The sequence below is a fragment of the Thunnus thynnus genome, chromosome 7 (assembly GCF_963924715.1).
Source record: "Thunnus thynnus chromosome 7, fThuThy2.1, whole genome shotgun sequence".
NCBI lineage: Eukaryota > Metazoa > Chordata > Actinopteri > Scombriformes > Scombridae > Thunnus > Thunnus thynnus.
This window is the reverse complement of record NC_089523.1, coordinates 21,575,839-21,592,352: the sequence shown is the minus strand read 5'-3', so window position 1 is coordinate 21,592,352 and position 16,514 is coordinate 21,575,839. Positions and strand designations below refer to the sequence as shown.

The following is a 16,514-nucleotide window of genomic DNA, read 5'->3' as shown; positions in this document are numbered from 1 at the left end:
GAGGGCATGCATGGATTTGTGGGTGTGTCAGTGATTGTGTAATGATAATATGATACTTTATTGATCACTGTATAAAAAAATTCCACAGCGATCAGTATCTTATATCTGGGTCCTGCTCATCTAGCATTTCTTGTTTGATCCAAGCTAACGTCATGTTAATTATCTTACTGTAAACAGAGTGGATATCAGCTTTTTAGTTTTCTTAGTGTGCAATCTCCATTCTGACAAAGAAGTTTTTTCTGGTAAAAAGGTAGTAAACTGATCAATCTTTACATTATATTTACATAGTTTTTTCTTTTGTCTAATAACTGTGTCTGGGGCCAAGAATGAACTTCCACATTCAAATGAAATACCAGTTAATTCTGATCCAGCTAAATAAGTGCTTCAAACGGAGTTGTAGAATTTTTTTGATTATCTTGGCTGAGTTTAACTCGAAATGAAAGCAAACATAAGCAGATATATAATTGGCTGAATGCTGATCATATGATGCTGACATGGCACTTTAGTTCTATTGCTTTGGCAACAGAAACCTTCAGCCAAGTTTATCTCTTTGATTTATTGCAAACTAAATTTGAAGTCATTTTCTAAATGTACAGCTTTTATTTTATTGTCTCGCCTATTTCATCATGTATAGGTATTTTACTTTTTATTGTGAAAATTAAATTTATTACAACTTGAGTTTTATTTCCTACTTCAGTGATAACATTGTACTCCCCAAAATTATTGCAGAGACTTGAGAATGTGCCCACATTGCTAAAAGTAAGTCCAAACAGAGAACAAACTTGAGTGTAAGCTGATCATACAGGTTATTCAAAATCATTTGAAAGAGAAAACAAAGGCAAATGGTAAAATTATTGCATAAACTGTCAGCGTCCTGGTTCACTTTTGACTGAAATACTTGCCTGTAGTTGTGCAAACTCATAGTTTTCATGTGCAATGAGGGATTATTAGAGATAATACGGGTACGCTTACTTAAGGTTTCACTTCCAAATAAAGTGGTAGCTAAACTAGACTTTCAGCTTGTTTACAACCAGCATGATTGTCTGATCACTTGTGTTTTCTTTGCCCTGTCTGACTTATTTTTAACAATGCTGCAGTGTTCTGAGATCTCAGCAATTACTTTGGTGAGTACAATGTTATCATAACCAATAAAAGCAGGATCTGCAGATAATAAACTTTATTTTCCTCGAATTTATCTTAAATTGTATCTGGAGTTAAAAGTGAATTTTAAACCAGCCTCAGGAAATCAAACAGGGCCCTGTACATTTCTAAAATGAACATTTTTTGCATCCTGTGTGTAGAGCACAAGTGCTACCTGTAAGTGTTTATACATGTGCACATCTGCAGTCTATGCTGTATATCTGTGTATGCGTATGTGTGCTCTCACCACTGGCTGGAGCTGTGTGCCGGGCATCATGGCGTTGGCGAGCTGCATCTGCTGGGCCAACATGGCCATGTTTTTCTGCTGGATGAGGTTGTTCCTTCCATTGATCTCCAGCTGGGTCTTTAGGTGAGGAGGAGGATGCAGGTACTTACAGTTCTCCCTGGAACAGCGGCCCTGATGGGATGAGACAGGACAGAAAGAGAAGAAGACAGAGAAAAGAGGAAGGGATGAGGAGGATAGAGACATGGAAAGAGGCGAATTAGAGGTGTTTCCATTAACTGTTACCTAATGTAAAGAAGTAATGAGCCTTGACTCAAGTTGCTGCCCTCCCATTAGCAGGCGCTAACCTAACATCCCTGACATCTGGGCCTGCCAGTGGGTTTGTCGTAAAGAAGACCGATCAGTTCTGCTTTCTTTACTCCCTTCATGACCTAAGCTCTGCGCCCGGGACTTTCTTATACTTTTTCAAGGTCTCAGCGACAGACAAATTATCTCCAAAAGCAGTGATAAAGAGGATTAGCTAGTCTATCTGCTTCTGCTAACAGATTATAATACACAGAGCGAAAGAAAGAAAGACATGGAGAATGATGCACTGTGCACTCTGCTCACTTCATACATTCTAAAATGCTTTTTGGGTTTTTCTACGTTCAGTATTCAATGTGTGATTTCTGTATTCTTTTCTTTCTTGTTATATTTAAAAGGTATTTTCTCCTCTGGAGACAAATGATGTTACAAGAAGTTCAAAAAGCAGTCCCTTCAGGTTTTCCCAGAGGTTTTTTGTGATTGTTGCAGCCAAAAATGTTTGATTTTACAGCGGCTTTTCTAAAAAATGACAATTACAATTTATGATATTTTATGTGCTCTTATAGCGGTAAAATTGTGGGAGATTTATCCATCTTCCATGACACACATGTCATCTTCCATGCAACAATTAGTTCAAATCAAAAGCGGTCTGTTAATTTGGCCATTTCATGTGGAAAAGTTGCAGTGATTTAGCAAAATTGCAAGGTCTCGCAAATCTTGCGGAGATTTCTTGAATTTGCATTAATTATTGCGATTGCACAATTTCCTGGAGGGAATGAAAAAGGTCAGGGACATATCTCTTTGTATAACAATTGTAAAAATAAAGAAGCAAATTAAAATAAAAAGGGAAAAAAGAAACACTCTGTTTTTTACATGCTACCTTAACTGCTATTGCTCTGTTGCTCTGTTTCCAAAAGGGAATTGTTTTGGCACTTTCAGTTAGCAAAAACCCACACTCTCCTCTATCCTACGGTGCTACAGTAGTCCTTCAATGGCTGCCACCTTAGAAGCAGTCCCACTTGATGCTGGATGTTTAACAAGGCTCAGCGAATCACTATTGATCTCCTCCCAATTGAGACAAATGAGGTATGCATCAATATTTTACATAATTTCAGAAAAGAACAGCCTGGAGAACCGATGCAGGATCTATACTTGAATGGAGACTTCTGTGACAATAAACATACACAAATCACAGCACTGTATCTAACATTCTGCTAGTGTCTAAAGACAGTGCAGTGTGCGTCTGGGTGCTGTGGGTGATTATATTCATCTAGCAGCCGGCAGCCCAAGGGGAGAAGGAGGGAATGTAATTTACACTCTCATAATGCCTGCTCCACTGAACACTCCCCCGGATAGGTGTAATATCTTAGATATCTCCTCCTCTTTTTTATATCCCCCCTTTCTCTTTCATTCCCTTCCTTTCGCCTCAATCCCCATACCTCCCGAACCCCATGCTGATATTTACTCTCCTAATCATGAATACAGAGCAGTGGAGGCGCAGAGGTGCTGCTGTGATCTGTGTATGTAAACATGTTCATGTGTGCGGAATGTGCGAAACAGAAGTGCTACACTCTCACTGTCTCTTTGTCGCTTTCTCTCTTTTAAATCAAAATGCATCCTCTTCCCATCTCTTCCCATCTTCTGCCCATTACTCCTTTATATAAATCTATTTCCAGGGAATGGGGAGACCGACCCTGCGACAACTCCACAGTGCCACCTCCCATGGGGAATTAAAGGTTGGCTGTCATGCTACTCCTTATCTCGGTGAGATTACCTGCTGCCCACTGCGGCCCACTATGACACCTGCTTTCACAACCTAACACATATAGCCTCCCACTCTTCCCCTATTCATCCCACCTCTCTTCTTTCTACTCCTTTCCTTTCCTTGGCACTTGCTATCGCTCCTATCTCTCCCTTTCATTTCCTCACACAGCCTGTTCTGCCTAGCTACAGCCGGAGAGATACTTTGCATTGGAGAGCAGCAAAATGTCAAGAGTTATTGCAGCATTTTCATTGGCTGAGAGCAACAGTATTCCCAGCATGCCGACTGGCCTAGAGGCACACATTAACTATGCTGCTAGTCTTGCTCATCCCTGTGTGGCTGTGACTATTGATCAGCGCTAATTGGTTAATGTCTTTTGATTTTCAGGGCACATTCCCTCTGGGTGACTAGACTCTAGCATGTCAAGTCCAGCCGTGTGTATGTGATTAGCTAGCACAATGCAGAGCTTATCATGACAAAAAAAAAATCCTCCAGACAGTCTTTGAGGGCATTCTCTTCATTTGTTTTCAGCAGTTTAAATAACATTTTTTAATATGTTAAGCAATGTGGCTCTAGGGATGGCAATGTCAGTCTGTCAGTCGGTCCACCACTTTGCTCCAGACTGAAATATCTCAACAACTATAAAATGGATTGCCATGAAATTTTGTGCAGACATTCGTGGTCCACAGATGATAAATCCTAATGACTTTGGTGATCTACTGACTTTTCATCTAGTGCCACCAGCAAGTCAGAGTTTTAACGTATCTGGTGAAATATCTCAACATCTACAAGATGGATTGACACAGAACCTTTTTCGACATTCATGGTTGTCAGAGGATGAATCCTACTGATGATGTTAGTAAACCTCTGACTTTTCCTCTGGCAGCACCATGAGGTTGACATTTGCACTTTTAAGTGGATTGAATTGGATTGCCAAGATATCCCTTAACTTTTCCTCTAACACCATCATCTGCTCAAATATTTAGTTTATGACCAAATACCAGCGAAAATAAACCTCCCATCAACCCCAGCTTTAATTTGTGTTTTGTGCCGAAGAAAGTTGGCGTGCTGCAGAGGAGGGAGAGACAATGAATAAGGGTCCTCAACCTCAAAGTAATTTTGGTTTAGTTTCTGTCTGTGTTTACATGTTAACCTAAATGAACTGAAGCAAATTCCACTACTATAAGAACTATAAGTTCATCATCAGTTCACGATTACCATCCAGCCTGAGGGAAGCAACACCACGAGAGACGAGTCAAACTCACATGAGTTCAGGTAAGGCCTGCATGTTTTCAAAGACATCAGAAACTGACGGGACTCAGTATATTTTGTGGCCTGTAAGTAGCTGGTATAGCCGCAAGGTTTAGTGTTAATTGATTCCCCGAGATGTAACTTTTTTTTTTTTCCAGTACTACAGTACCTGAACTGACATGTAGGAAACTTAACACCTTCTAAACATGATGGATGAATGGATCAGTGCAGAATGTTTATCAGTTGAAATTGCGGTCAGAATACTGGAAATGTACACTCAGCAAAGCTGGCGGGATATTAAAGCGGTCTGGATGGAAGAAAACATAACATTATGATGGCTCAAAAAAAGCTTTGTTAGGGAGTGTTTTTCTTTTGATGGTTTTGTCCTCTCATTTCCTAAAGGGCAATGTCTGTGGCTGCTCTATCAGTTTTAAATGTAGAAAAACACAGTGTCAGTTGTTGTTCCAGAGTCACTTATAATACAACGCAAACTTTATCTTTTTCATCTTTATTATGTTTCTGAAAGAAGTACTGTAGATTATTTAATTCCTTTTGACATAGATGCTGCTGTTAAGGCATTATCTGGATTAAGTATTATCATTAGGATAAAGGTGAAATCAGAATTATCATGCTTGTAGTAATGAGAATTTACCTCTGTGCATTTTATCAGCTACATTCACAAAGGTCAGCACTTGGACATGTTTCTTTTCCCCTCTGTTTTCACCAAAAGCCCCATTATCTGTTGCTGTTTTGTTGTTGTCTGAACAGTTCAATTCTGTGTGAGCCCGGAGTCCCCACCAATCACTCCCTGTGACTCTTTTCTCTGCCATTTTCCCCGTTGTCTAAACAGTGTCAGCATAGGTTAATGGCGAGCCAGTCTGATCCAAAGCAGTGCTCCCTATGGCAAGAGTGTGTGACTACCAGACTCCACTCAAGTTGACTCTGTTCTGCCTTCACCTGTCCCCCCTCTGAGATGCTAATATGCTAACAGACAACCTGTATCTGTCTCTCACACACTCTCCCGATTGCTCTGTCTCCTTCTCACCCTTCCATCCATAATTTCAGATGTTGAGTGATTGGCTGGACTATCTGTTGCACCAAACAAATTACACTCTTTCTCCCTTCAAAGCTACAAAACATCTTTTAACATATCAGGGTAAGGGTTTGATAAACAGCCCCCCCCCCCCCCCAGTAGTCTCACCAAATATAGATTTTGAAAGTTGAACCAATTTGCTTTTGCCAGGTTTTAGTTGCGTGTGGCAAACACAGTTTCACTTGCTTTTAATTGGCAAGCAATTAAAAGCAAGTGAACCAGCTGTCACAGTCTCGCACACTTGAAGTGTATGTGTGTGCATGTACGAGTCCGTGCTGGGGAATGGAGCATTCTGCGAGTATAAATCACCTTGGCCTCATTACACCAGATATCTTTCAGCCATATTTCAGCTCCTGGACACACACTCACATGCACACGTGTGTCTAGACACGTGCACGCACACACAAACACACCATTATTTGTTTTTAGGATAATGTAAGAAAAAGTTTGGGGTGGCAGAATGTTATTGATGCTTATAATCATATTTAGGTGGATTACAGTGACAAAGTATAGAAGAACACACACAAGCATACATGCTGTATACATGTCCTAACCTTGAGTTAATTTTAATTACCACTGTGGTATTTTCTCTGCAGTTTCAGGTATCACACATGTGGCTGGTTGTGACCTCAGCAACAACATGGTTTTAATCACAATCCCATAATCCTCTATGACTACGACTGTAAAGTCAACAAGACCATCCAGAAAAACAAAAGTAAGTCAATGGGCACTAGACTTTTTTTTAAACCTTTTAATACCCACCCCCCTGGATACACCATATTTTTAAAGCTGCTCTAGTCAATATTTTTATATCAACAATGGATCAAATGTGTGATATGAAAGGGGTCACACATAGTGAAAAAGCCACAGCCCCACCCAAAGTTTGCAGTCCCCCTCAATTCTGCAGAGCATTTTAACATCTTTCAGCTCATTGTTGTTGTTGTTTTTCTTCTTTTTACAGCCCACACTTTACTATTTTGGTTTGCTCTCACTGTTCTCATCAATCTCTTTTCTGTGAAAATGCTCTAAAACCCCACTGTACACCACCTGTCCTGCCCAACACCAAATGGCAGACAGACAAAGTTAGCGATTAGCTGGTGAACATAGTGGAGCACTTAGCACCTATGTGAAAACAGAGCTAAAAGAAGAGTGAATATTGGACTTACATCCACCAGGTGACGAGAATCACGTCTCCAAATAAGTGCTAATGTTGCCCAGTGTCTGCTGGATGTATAAATAGAAAACTGTTTGGTGACAAGTTCACCATATGACTCTAAGGTGCTGTCAGAGTGGTTTGAATGATTTGAATCTTGTTGCAATGCCCTTTAATTAATAATTAAACTATTAATCTAATAAATAAAGTTCCATTTGTATACTCTGCCATGCAATGTACAGTAGTTTCACGACAAGGAACTGAAAATTACCATAATGATAGAAAAAACACAAGTCTAATGTATTAATATGTATTGCATGCTCCCATTCACGTAACTTTCATGAAAATTGTTTACATGCAGTCTGTGAAAATTCAACATGTTGCTATGGTCCAGTGGATGGAAAAGTCTGTTGGTGAAAAGGTTAAGAGGGAATCTGTAATTGTACTATAAATAATGCTTTAAAGGACACAGACCACTGTTTTGGCAGAGAGATTATTATATTCCCTTGTATCATCATACGGTTCATACAGATATACAGATAAGCAGACACCATAAACAAAGAGAGATTCTAGCTGTTTTCTGAAAATATGTTAAGGGAAATCTCAGGCTGCCCCTTGCTAAGATGCTAAAACGCAATTCTAACTGAAGTACACAAATCTTCTCATCTATTCTTCTATTTTCTTTCTTTCTTGCAAACGATTAATACCAACTTCATAAGAAAGAATAAAAGATGTTTGAAACTGTATCATTTCAGTTTTTATTGCTGTTATTGCACATGATCCAGCAGCATTACTTCCTTCTGTTGCTTTTGCTCTATCATTTTCTCCGTAAACCCAGTTATTTTCATTGTCCCTCCTTTTATGTTCTTTGCCCTTTTTTCTCCCTAGAATTATTCTCACTGAATTCAATGAAATAAAGAGGTATTTTTAAATTACAATGAGTTAAATGTTAAGGATGCTTTGCTAATTATAATTGCAGATAAAAGTCGCTTATACCCACATTTGCAAAGCTGATGGTCAGGACTTTTGGGTCACGTGTTTGTGAAGTAACTGTCTTACTATTTTGTGTGTGTGTGTGTGTGTGTGTGAGTACACGCTGTGGGACTATATGATCAAAACCTCATACTGTCAGTCTTATTTGTTGCCTGTGGTACTTTGGCAGCTCTCTGAAGGATGTGTCTGTGGAATCCCAGAGAATAAAACCCATGGCAGAATTCCACTCACGGACTAGCAACAGAGACAAAAACAAGAACAGAAGAAGTGGAAGGTAGACAGTCAGAGAGAGGTACGAAAACCGAATGCGGAGTATGCTTTTCCTATTAATATTAATCAAAGCAGTCTGTGCGAGTGATTTGAGCAGTGTCTTTGCTGGCAGATATCCACATCCTCCAAGGGTTGAATGGCGCATTGCTTTCCACCAGGCCCTTCTGCATGTTCACTCCCGTAATCACCCATTGATTCTAAATGATCTTTTAATCTACTCATCCAGAATGACTCATTCCAATTTAACCACACATAATCCAACAGCCTCTGATCTTTTCCGCATTCTCTCTCTGCTCTCGCTGTGTCTGAGCTCCCCTCAGACCGCGGCTGCTGCACAGTGAACACCGTGACCAGTGTGACAACTGTAGAGCTCAAGTCTGGACCGAGCCACCGTCCCAAACCCCTGTGCATTATTAATTCTCTCCCAATGGCACCATCTCTCCCTCCTGCTCCAAAAGACAACCATCAATCAAGAAAACGGCGTCTGGATGAGGGACGTGATGAGAATACACAAGCATACAAGTGCATGCACACACACACACATATCAGACCATGGTCACTTTTGGGGACATTACACAGACTTACCTAACCCTAACCATCACCACTACTTGCCTAAAACTACACTGACCCAAAAATCAGCTTTTCCCCAGTTGGGGGACACAGCTTTTGTCCCCAGTTGGACAAGCCATCCCCAATGAACTGTTCATAAGCCTGAAATTTGTCCACAAAAAGTAGCCCATGACAGACCACACACACACACACACACACACACACACACAAACACACACACACACAAACACACCGGCATGTGCTTTCTTGACCACAGGTTTCTTTTGGCAAGGATACGTCAGACAAATTATGACATCAGACACAGCACAAAGAACGGCCTGTCTGAGGACTGAGAGTGCTGCCAGACTGCCCACAACACACACTAACACACACTCACACATTAATACAGCATATTAATGTGTTACACAACACACTCCAGCTGCAAACCACCGGCCTATCATGCCGCATGGTAGAAAGGAAACCTGATGACAAACATGTTTTTTTTCTCCGCAGTCAACAGAGAAAAAACATCCTGTTTCCTTCGTCTTCTCTCTCTCTCCGTCTTTCCGTGTGCCACTGCTCATACTAGATGTCTATATAAGTCTCATTATCTCTTTCCAATCATCTATCAAATCTGGAACACCTCTGGTGCATTAGTATAATAGCCTGGATCAGTTAATGGCTTTAAAATCTCATTTAACTGGGCAGAGGGATAAGCCGTTGAGACATAGAACAGATAGATGTGTGGACAGAAGAATCACAGACAATGATAGATAGAGGTGATACAACACAGCTAGTAGAAACTATAACCGGAATAAAACAGCTGATGAGTTCACAGAAAAAACGCTGCCTCAGACAGCGAAGCTCCTGCACGTCACAAATGACGCAGAGTCCGCTCAAAGCTTTTAGCCGTAGTGCTCAATTAGCCAAAACACCAATTACAGCCCCCAAAAGCACTACTTAGTATGGCAGTGTCTTAGCATGTTTTGGGTGGGTGTGGGTACAGAATCGTTAGCACAGGAAGCTAATGATGGGGCAAAATCATTAGCTGTCATGGCTAATGACGGCACTCTGCCACTGTCGAGATGAGCTGTTCCCTGTTTGTCATCCACTATTAGACATGGCTGAAATGTCTCATGGCTCAAGTGGTCCATGTTAAACTGACATTTAACTGATTCATTCATGTTTTTCTCATGTTCAGTGATGTAGGGGGGAGAAAAATGCTGGTTATTTATAACCTGATCATAATTATCATAAGTTTAACATAATGCATTTCAGTATTGCCCTGTAAATAAAATACATATGTATTGCTTTTAGCAAAAACAGACAAGAGCAAATACTTTTCTGTTATACCATGTTCTCTATTTTAATTAATTTTAAGCTATATACTTAACATATGTTATTTAAATAATCAGGGTGAATTCATTATAAGATGTTGTATAGAGCTGCATGCTTAGTTGATTCATTGATTAGCCAATCGACAGAAAATTAATCAGTAATCATTTTTATAATCAAATAAATGTTTTAGTCCCTATTTTAAGGAAAAATGTCAAACACGTGCTGGTTGCAGCTTCTCAAATGTGAGCATTTGAAGCTTTTTTGTGGATCAGACAAAACAAGATATTTGAGGATGTCACCTTAGGCTCTAAGAAGTTATAACAGGCATTTTTCACTATTTTCTATATTATAGACAAAACTATTAATTGATTCATTAAGAAAATAATCATCAGATTAAACAATAATCAAAATGATCTTTAGTTGCAGGCATAATGTTGTACGCTTCACAGTGAAATCCCTTTCCAAATCCAAGCTTGCCCAATGATATCATTGCTAATTTGATAATAATATGCGGCATGCGGCTGACACTGTTGCTCATTGGTTAGAATGGCTGCCTCCCAACTAGGGCTGTAACTAAGTAACTCATTTTCATTGTCAGTTAATCTATCGATTCATTTTACATTAACTGATTAATTGTTTAGTCTACTTGATGTCAGATGAAAGTGACAAAATTTTCAACACAGTTTCGCACAGCCCAAGATGACATTTTCAAATTTCTCATTTGAAAACGTGGTCAGACAAAAACCCACAGTCAAAAGACACATTAGGTGAACTGTCTATACCGTCTGTCTATATGTTTGATGTTCAGAGACTAGCAACCTGTCCAGTGTCCTTCTCACACAATGTTAGCTAGGATAGGATCCAGACCCCCTTGACCCTGCAGGATGAGTGGCAAGAGATAATGTTATAGATGGATACAGAGGTACAGATGCAGTTCGAATGTCCACCTAAGCCATAAGCACTGAGACTTTAGTTGACATCACCTGTGTGATCAGTGTTAAGTGCCTGAGTGCAGGAGGGTGTAGGGCTTCAAACCCTGTGTAAGAAATGGAGCAGCAATTTGTGAAATGACGTAACCCACGGTTGACAGAGAAATTTGTGTGGACAATTAAGTGAGGCTCATATCTCATACATATTCAAATGACCTGGAGTGCTTCCTGTTCCTAAAATAATGCTGCTGGACAAAATCAACATATTCTAAAATTATACCAGCATGAAGCACACAAATACACATGGTGACATGTGTTTTTACTTACAGAAACATTTCCATTACCTCCTATGTTTTTTATGTTTCTCCTTTTTACATTATCATAGTGGTTTTAATGTCACAACACTGTGCACCTTGGGTTATTCCCTTGAGCAAAGTCTAACAGAAAATGAGCGTGTAAAGGGCTCAGAAGTCAACTAAAGAGCCCTCAAGCAGTTGCTGATTACAGTGGGACAGCCCTAGGTCCTTGTGGACATAAGGGTGGACACTGGAGATGAGCCACACAGTGGGCCTGTACTATATATCATGTGATTGTTAGACCCTCTTGGGGTTGGACAAATAAATACATATCTGCTGCTGCCTGCTTTGAGAATGAGCAATTTAACATCCCCATAGTCCGAAATGTCACAATTTCTGTAGCATTCGAGAAAAAGCTACAGAAATGTTGGGGTGTGTGTAAAACTATTATGTAAGCCTAATGTCAAAGTCCCAAAGTCAGCAGCAGAGCCTCCTTTTCATCTTTGCTCACTGTGCTCCTTCAATTGACCTGGCTGCGCTCATATAGCCGCTTGCTTGTAAAATCTGCTTGACATAGAGGATGAAAAAAGTTAAAATGAAAAAGTCTCTACGCTCTCTTTTTCTCTCTGGAGGGTGCGGTATAGGTGGCAAGTGCTGTCCTGGGTCCTGTGGGAACATCATTGTAGAATTGTGCACGGCAAAGTCTCTAATTAGCTTTGTTCTCATTAGGTCCACAACATTGTCTCCCCCCAGACAGACAAACACACACACACATTCACCAGCACACACACACACACATACACAGATAGTGATGTAGAGAGAGGCCACCCCACAGCCCCTGAGATCTGGCCCTTCTTCTCTATTTCTCTTTCAATTAACCCTCTTCCTTCATCCTCTATCTGTTCGTCTTTTTCTTTCTGCCCTCATCTCTCCTTCACTCTCAGCCTAAGCGTTCTCGATTCACAATCTCTAAAGTTTAGCCTAATTCAGTTTTTATCTCCCATTCAATGTGCCAAGGAGGCAGGCAGAGAGCAGACCCATTAAAACAGCCTTAATGGAAGACTGGTGAACAGGCACACAGGATTCAACAGCTTTTAGGCCTAATTATTTTCTGCCCATCTTTGTAACGCTCATTCTGCTGACATATGAGCTTCAATGGCTGCTGGGAACAGACCTCTTTGTTGTTGTCGTTTTTTTGTTTGTTTTTTTTTACATCTAAACAACCTTAAAATGTTGTTTGCCTATATTATTACTATTTGAAGAGAGAAACATGAAAAAGTCAGAGAGTGTGAAAAAAAGGGAAAAGAGAAAATGGAGTTGTCCTTGTGAATGAACAAAAGATGCTCACCGACAAAGACTGGCAGCTGCCTTTGCTTTATGCTGTGATCTTTAGCAGCTACACAAAAGTGGCTCCAAAGTGAAAACAAAAGACATTGCTGGCAACAGGCTCGTGGAAACTGCACGAGTGGATGCAAACAGCAAACACAGACACAGAGGCATGAGTGCACAGAAATTTCATATGACCTGAGGAGGGATTTAGTATCAAATGTCGATATTACTTTTTTCTGCACTCCTGTTGAGATGAGCCGGGATCAGATGCAGTGGAGTCAGAGGGCTGGAATGTTCTATTCTATTCTACTCCTGATGAGTCATGGGGGACGTGGCAGATAATCACAAGACCACGCCCTGAAGCTCAGAGCGAGAAAAACTGAGGAGAAAGTTGTCAACAACGAGTAGAGACGTCTCTTCTAACGTGCGCATGTGGTACATGTCTACACACACAGCCCCACACGTGCACATACACACACACACAATAACCATTCTCCTCCAACGCAGTGTGTCACTGTACTGGCATCAGCAGCTAGTGTCATTTCCTCGAGGTTAAAGCAGATAAGAGAGGATTAGCATTCATTACTCTATAAAGTGATGATACCCACCGCAAGCACACCCACACACACTACAATGCACAGACATGCTCAGTGCACACACACGAAGAGAATGGCCAGAATTTTTTTATTTTTTTTGTAGCCAGTGCTTCCTTTTTTGAAGACTAACCATCAAAGCTTAATACAAAGGGAAATACCAGTAATACAGAGCTACAGCATGTAATCCTTTGTAGCATCAACAACCACAGAGCTGGAAAATCCTCAAACTGAAGCTTTGGGTGTTCTTTATGAGTTCTGACAATTTCAGGAAAAAAGAAAACAAGGCCCAAATGTGGAATAGAAAAGAAGCAGATGAAGAACATTTAGATTTAAGAATTTGATTTTTTCATGCTGAAGTTACAAATTTCTTATCCAATAATAGTCAGCACAAAAGCAAGATTTGTTAAAAACAGTGAAATAACCATTTCCACCCCTCAGGACCTTAATTTTGCCATTGCAAATTCAGCAGGCACTGTGCCCATGAAGACACACAAGAGAGCGAAAGTGAGAGACAAAGGGACAGACAGTGAGAAAAGAGACAAGAGACCGAGACAGAGTCATTTGTAGGTTAAGGATATATTTTGTTAGTGTGATACATCACGGAGAAAAGCATGACACAGTGTGTCTTAATTCCCTCCCACACACGCACTGAGCGACAGAGCAGAGGGCCATCACCCCCTCCCTTTCCACGTAGCGCCTTCCGGCTGCACACTCATCCACATCGATCCACATTGATCAAAGTCGGCTCGTACCACTTCAGCAAAGAGTGGGGGTAAAGACGGCAGGGTGATCACCTTCACTAAGCCACTCTCGCAATGGAATCATCCGTTGTGAGAGACCTTGCCATGTGCTGTATTAGTGGTTAAAAAAGTAGTGTTCCATATCAGAGCAGCTATCAGATTAGAATATAAATCAATACTGATGCCAAAAATATTATCTTGCTTTGTTTTGACATTAAGGATCCCACTGTAATCTCCATGTCATTTTGATCACATATTTTGTGATATGTGATCAAGTCTAGACTTCAGATATCAGTAGCGGAAGTTGCTGTTGGAGACAGCATGGTGACAGACAGTGTACTGTCGGCAGACCCAACACAACACAGCTGCTGTATCTCTCTCTGATGGCTGAGCCTGATACTACTGTAATCCAGTTAAAGCCTTTTGAAGAATCACAATGTCCAACAGCAAGCCCTGCAACATGCACTATAACAATAAAGGGATATTACAGACATTCTTCAATCTTGCACGCGCCGAACAGACGACTCACACGACTGCCGCTCACTTCTATGCTCTCCTCTGTCACAGCTTTCTCACCATCCATAGGCTACACCATCTATCTGCTGTCCTTTCCTCTCCATCTGTCCATCACTGTCCATGTTACACCATTAAATGTCTACGCACCCATCCATCACTCTTTCCCTCTCTCTTTCACTCTATTTCATTGCTGCATGGTCTCTTTTCCTCACTGGCTATAATCTGCTTGTTGACACCACCCTCCTGTCTGTCTGTCTATCTGCCTTTCTCTGCAGGGATCACATTCTTTGCCTCATATTTAATGTCATGATGATGCAATTAGAGGAGGAAGGCATTTCCGCAACAAAATTGGCTTCTTGGGTCATTTCGCAGCTATTTTTGCTACATGTTTCATGGTGGAAAAAAACACATGGATTTTCACAGGTTGCTGCAAGACAGTGATTCAGAGCTGATGTATTAACTTTTGTAGAAAGAAAGAGAAAAAGAAAGGGGAAGGAGGAAACCCAAGCTGAAAGCAGCAAAAAACATCCGCTCCATAATGGTCATGAAGGATCAATATTGCATGGAGACAAAGTGCTGCTAAACAGTGTGGTTTCTGTTAATTAGCACTTCTCTAATGATCTTCTCTTTTTTCTCCTCCTCCTTTCCTCACTCCCTCACTTTCTGTACTTCCCTCCCACTCTCACACTGTATTACTCCCTTCCATTAAAACCCTTTCTTTCTTTAGCTTGCTAGCTAGCGACTCTTTTTAGAGGTGCTTAAGCACACCTAAATTTCATCTCAGCACTCCTAAACTGACAATAATGATTATTATTATTAATTATTATTCTTTGAAATCATTTCTAGCCCTCTAATTTTAGAGTGTGTGAACTTAAATGCCTGTAAATGGAAAATCAGCACCATTCTACACTTCCTACTCACCCCTAGTGTCAAATTGAGCGTGCAAGAAGTAGCTAGGTAGTGAATTTAGGATTTCATGGTGCAGAAAAACACAAGTAAGTTGAAACATCAGCAAATAAAATTGTTGAATGTGCTTACAGAGAAAGTTGGGTCAAATTGGTTGTTATTACTGAACGTTGATTTGATGTAGGGTATTTGGTTGTATCAACATAATTTTAACATTAGGCTTAGAGGCTTAAGAAGTTATCAGAGACTGATATTGTTTCAGAATGAGCCATAGTGTTAACTGCCGGAATTTTCAGGTTGTAACTTTATTAGTGAGCTCACAAGCTAGCTAGCTAGCTAACGGTTAGATCATCTCTGAGCTAGCCCGATTGTAAATTTGCTAATTTCTGATTTTAAACATGGCAGTGCATGAATGTCATTTGTGTGGGCACTGTTAAAGTTAGTTAATGTTGTTTGTGTGGGTTATGGAGTCATAACAAAGTTGATTTAAGACTTAGAAAGTTTCTGGTTATAATTCCATGGTGTGAATAGTGTCAAAGAACGTTAGCTGACATTGTTCTAGCTCAGAGATTATTGGCTAATATTGGCTCTCTGAGCTAGTCTGCTTGCACACTTGCCAGCTAATGAGCTAACTGATGCACTTTATTATTTTAGTTAAAGTAGTCACAATGTTTTTTATTGTGATAGAATTGGGCCAGTACATTTATGGAGAATGAATTGAAGCATTGGAACAGAAAATGTGACTCATGCACTCTTTCTCTTACTGCAGCCACTGAACTTTTTCAAAGCTGTTTTTGGTCTCAGGTTGTTATCTCTTACCAGTTTGCTTCTTGCCCAGGTGCACAGATGGGTGGGATGGTCTGACTTGACAGTATCTGTATTGTATGATGCTTCTTTCATTGCTTGATGATATGGTGGACTGTCTCCATTTGGGTTCAGAGACTGAAACAATGTTTTGTACATTTCTCCACATATCTACTTTGCTATAACTTAATCTTGTACTGACTTTGGAAAGTTCTGGTCATTATGATTGAGTCTTTGCCTCTGGTTTCATTAACTAACTAAGGGTGAACAGGTGTATTATATTGAAATCTGACATTGTTCCT

At 40.3% G+C, this 16,514-nt stretch overlaps 1 protein-coding gene across 8 annotated transcripts in view; it reads right to left on the bottom strand.

Annotated features, from left to right (window-relative positions):
* LOC137186198 (muscleblind-like protein 1) overlaps window positions 1-16,514 on the bottom strand; it is a 74,201-nt gene that overhangs the window by 18,233 nt on the left and 39,454 nt on the right. For all 8 annotated transcript variants that reach the window (XM_067594924.1, XM_067594931.1, XM_067594923.1 and 5 more), the window contains one exon: window positions 1,388-1,558. In XM_067594924.1, coding sequence (XP_067451025.1) covers window positions 1,388-1,558 — 171 coding nt within the window. The remainder of the gene's footprint in view (window positions 1-1,387; window positions 1,559-16,514) is intronic.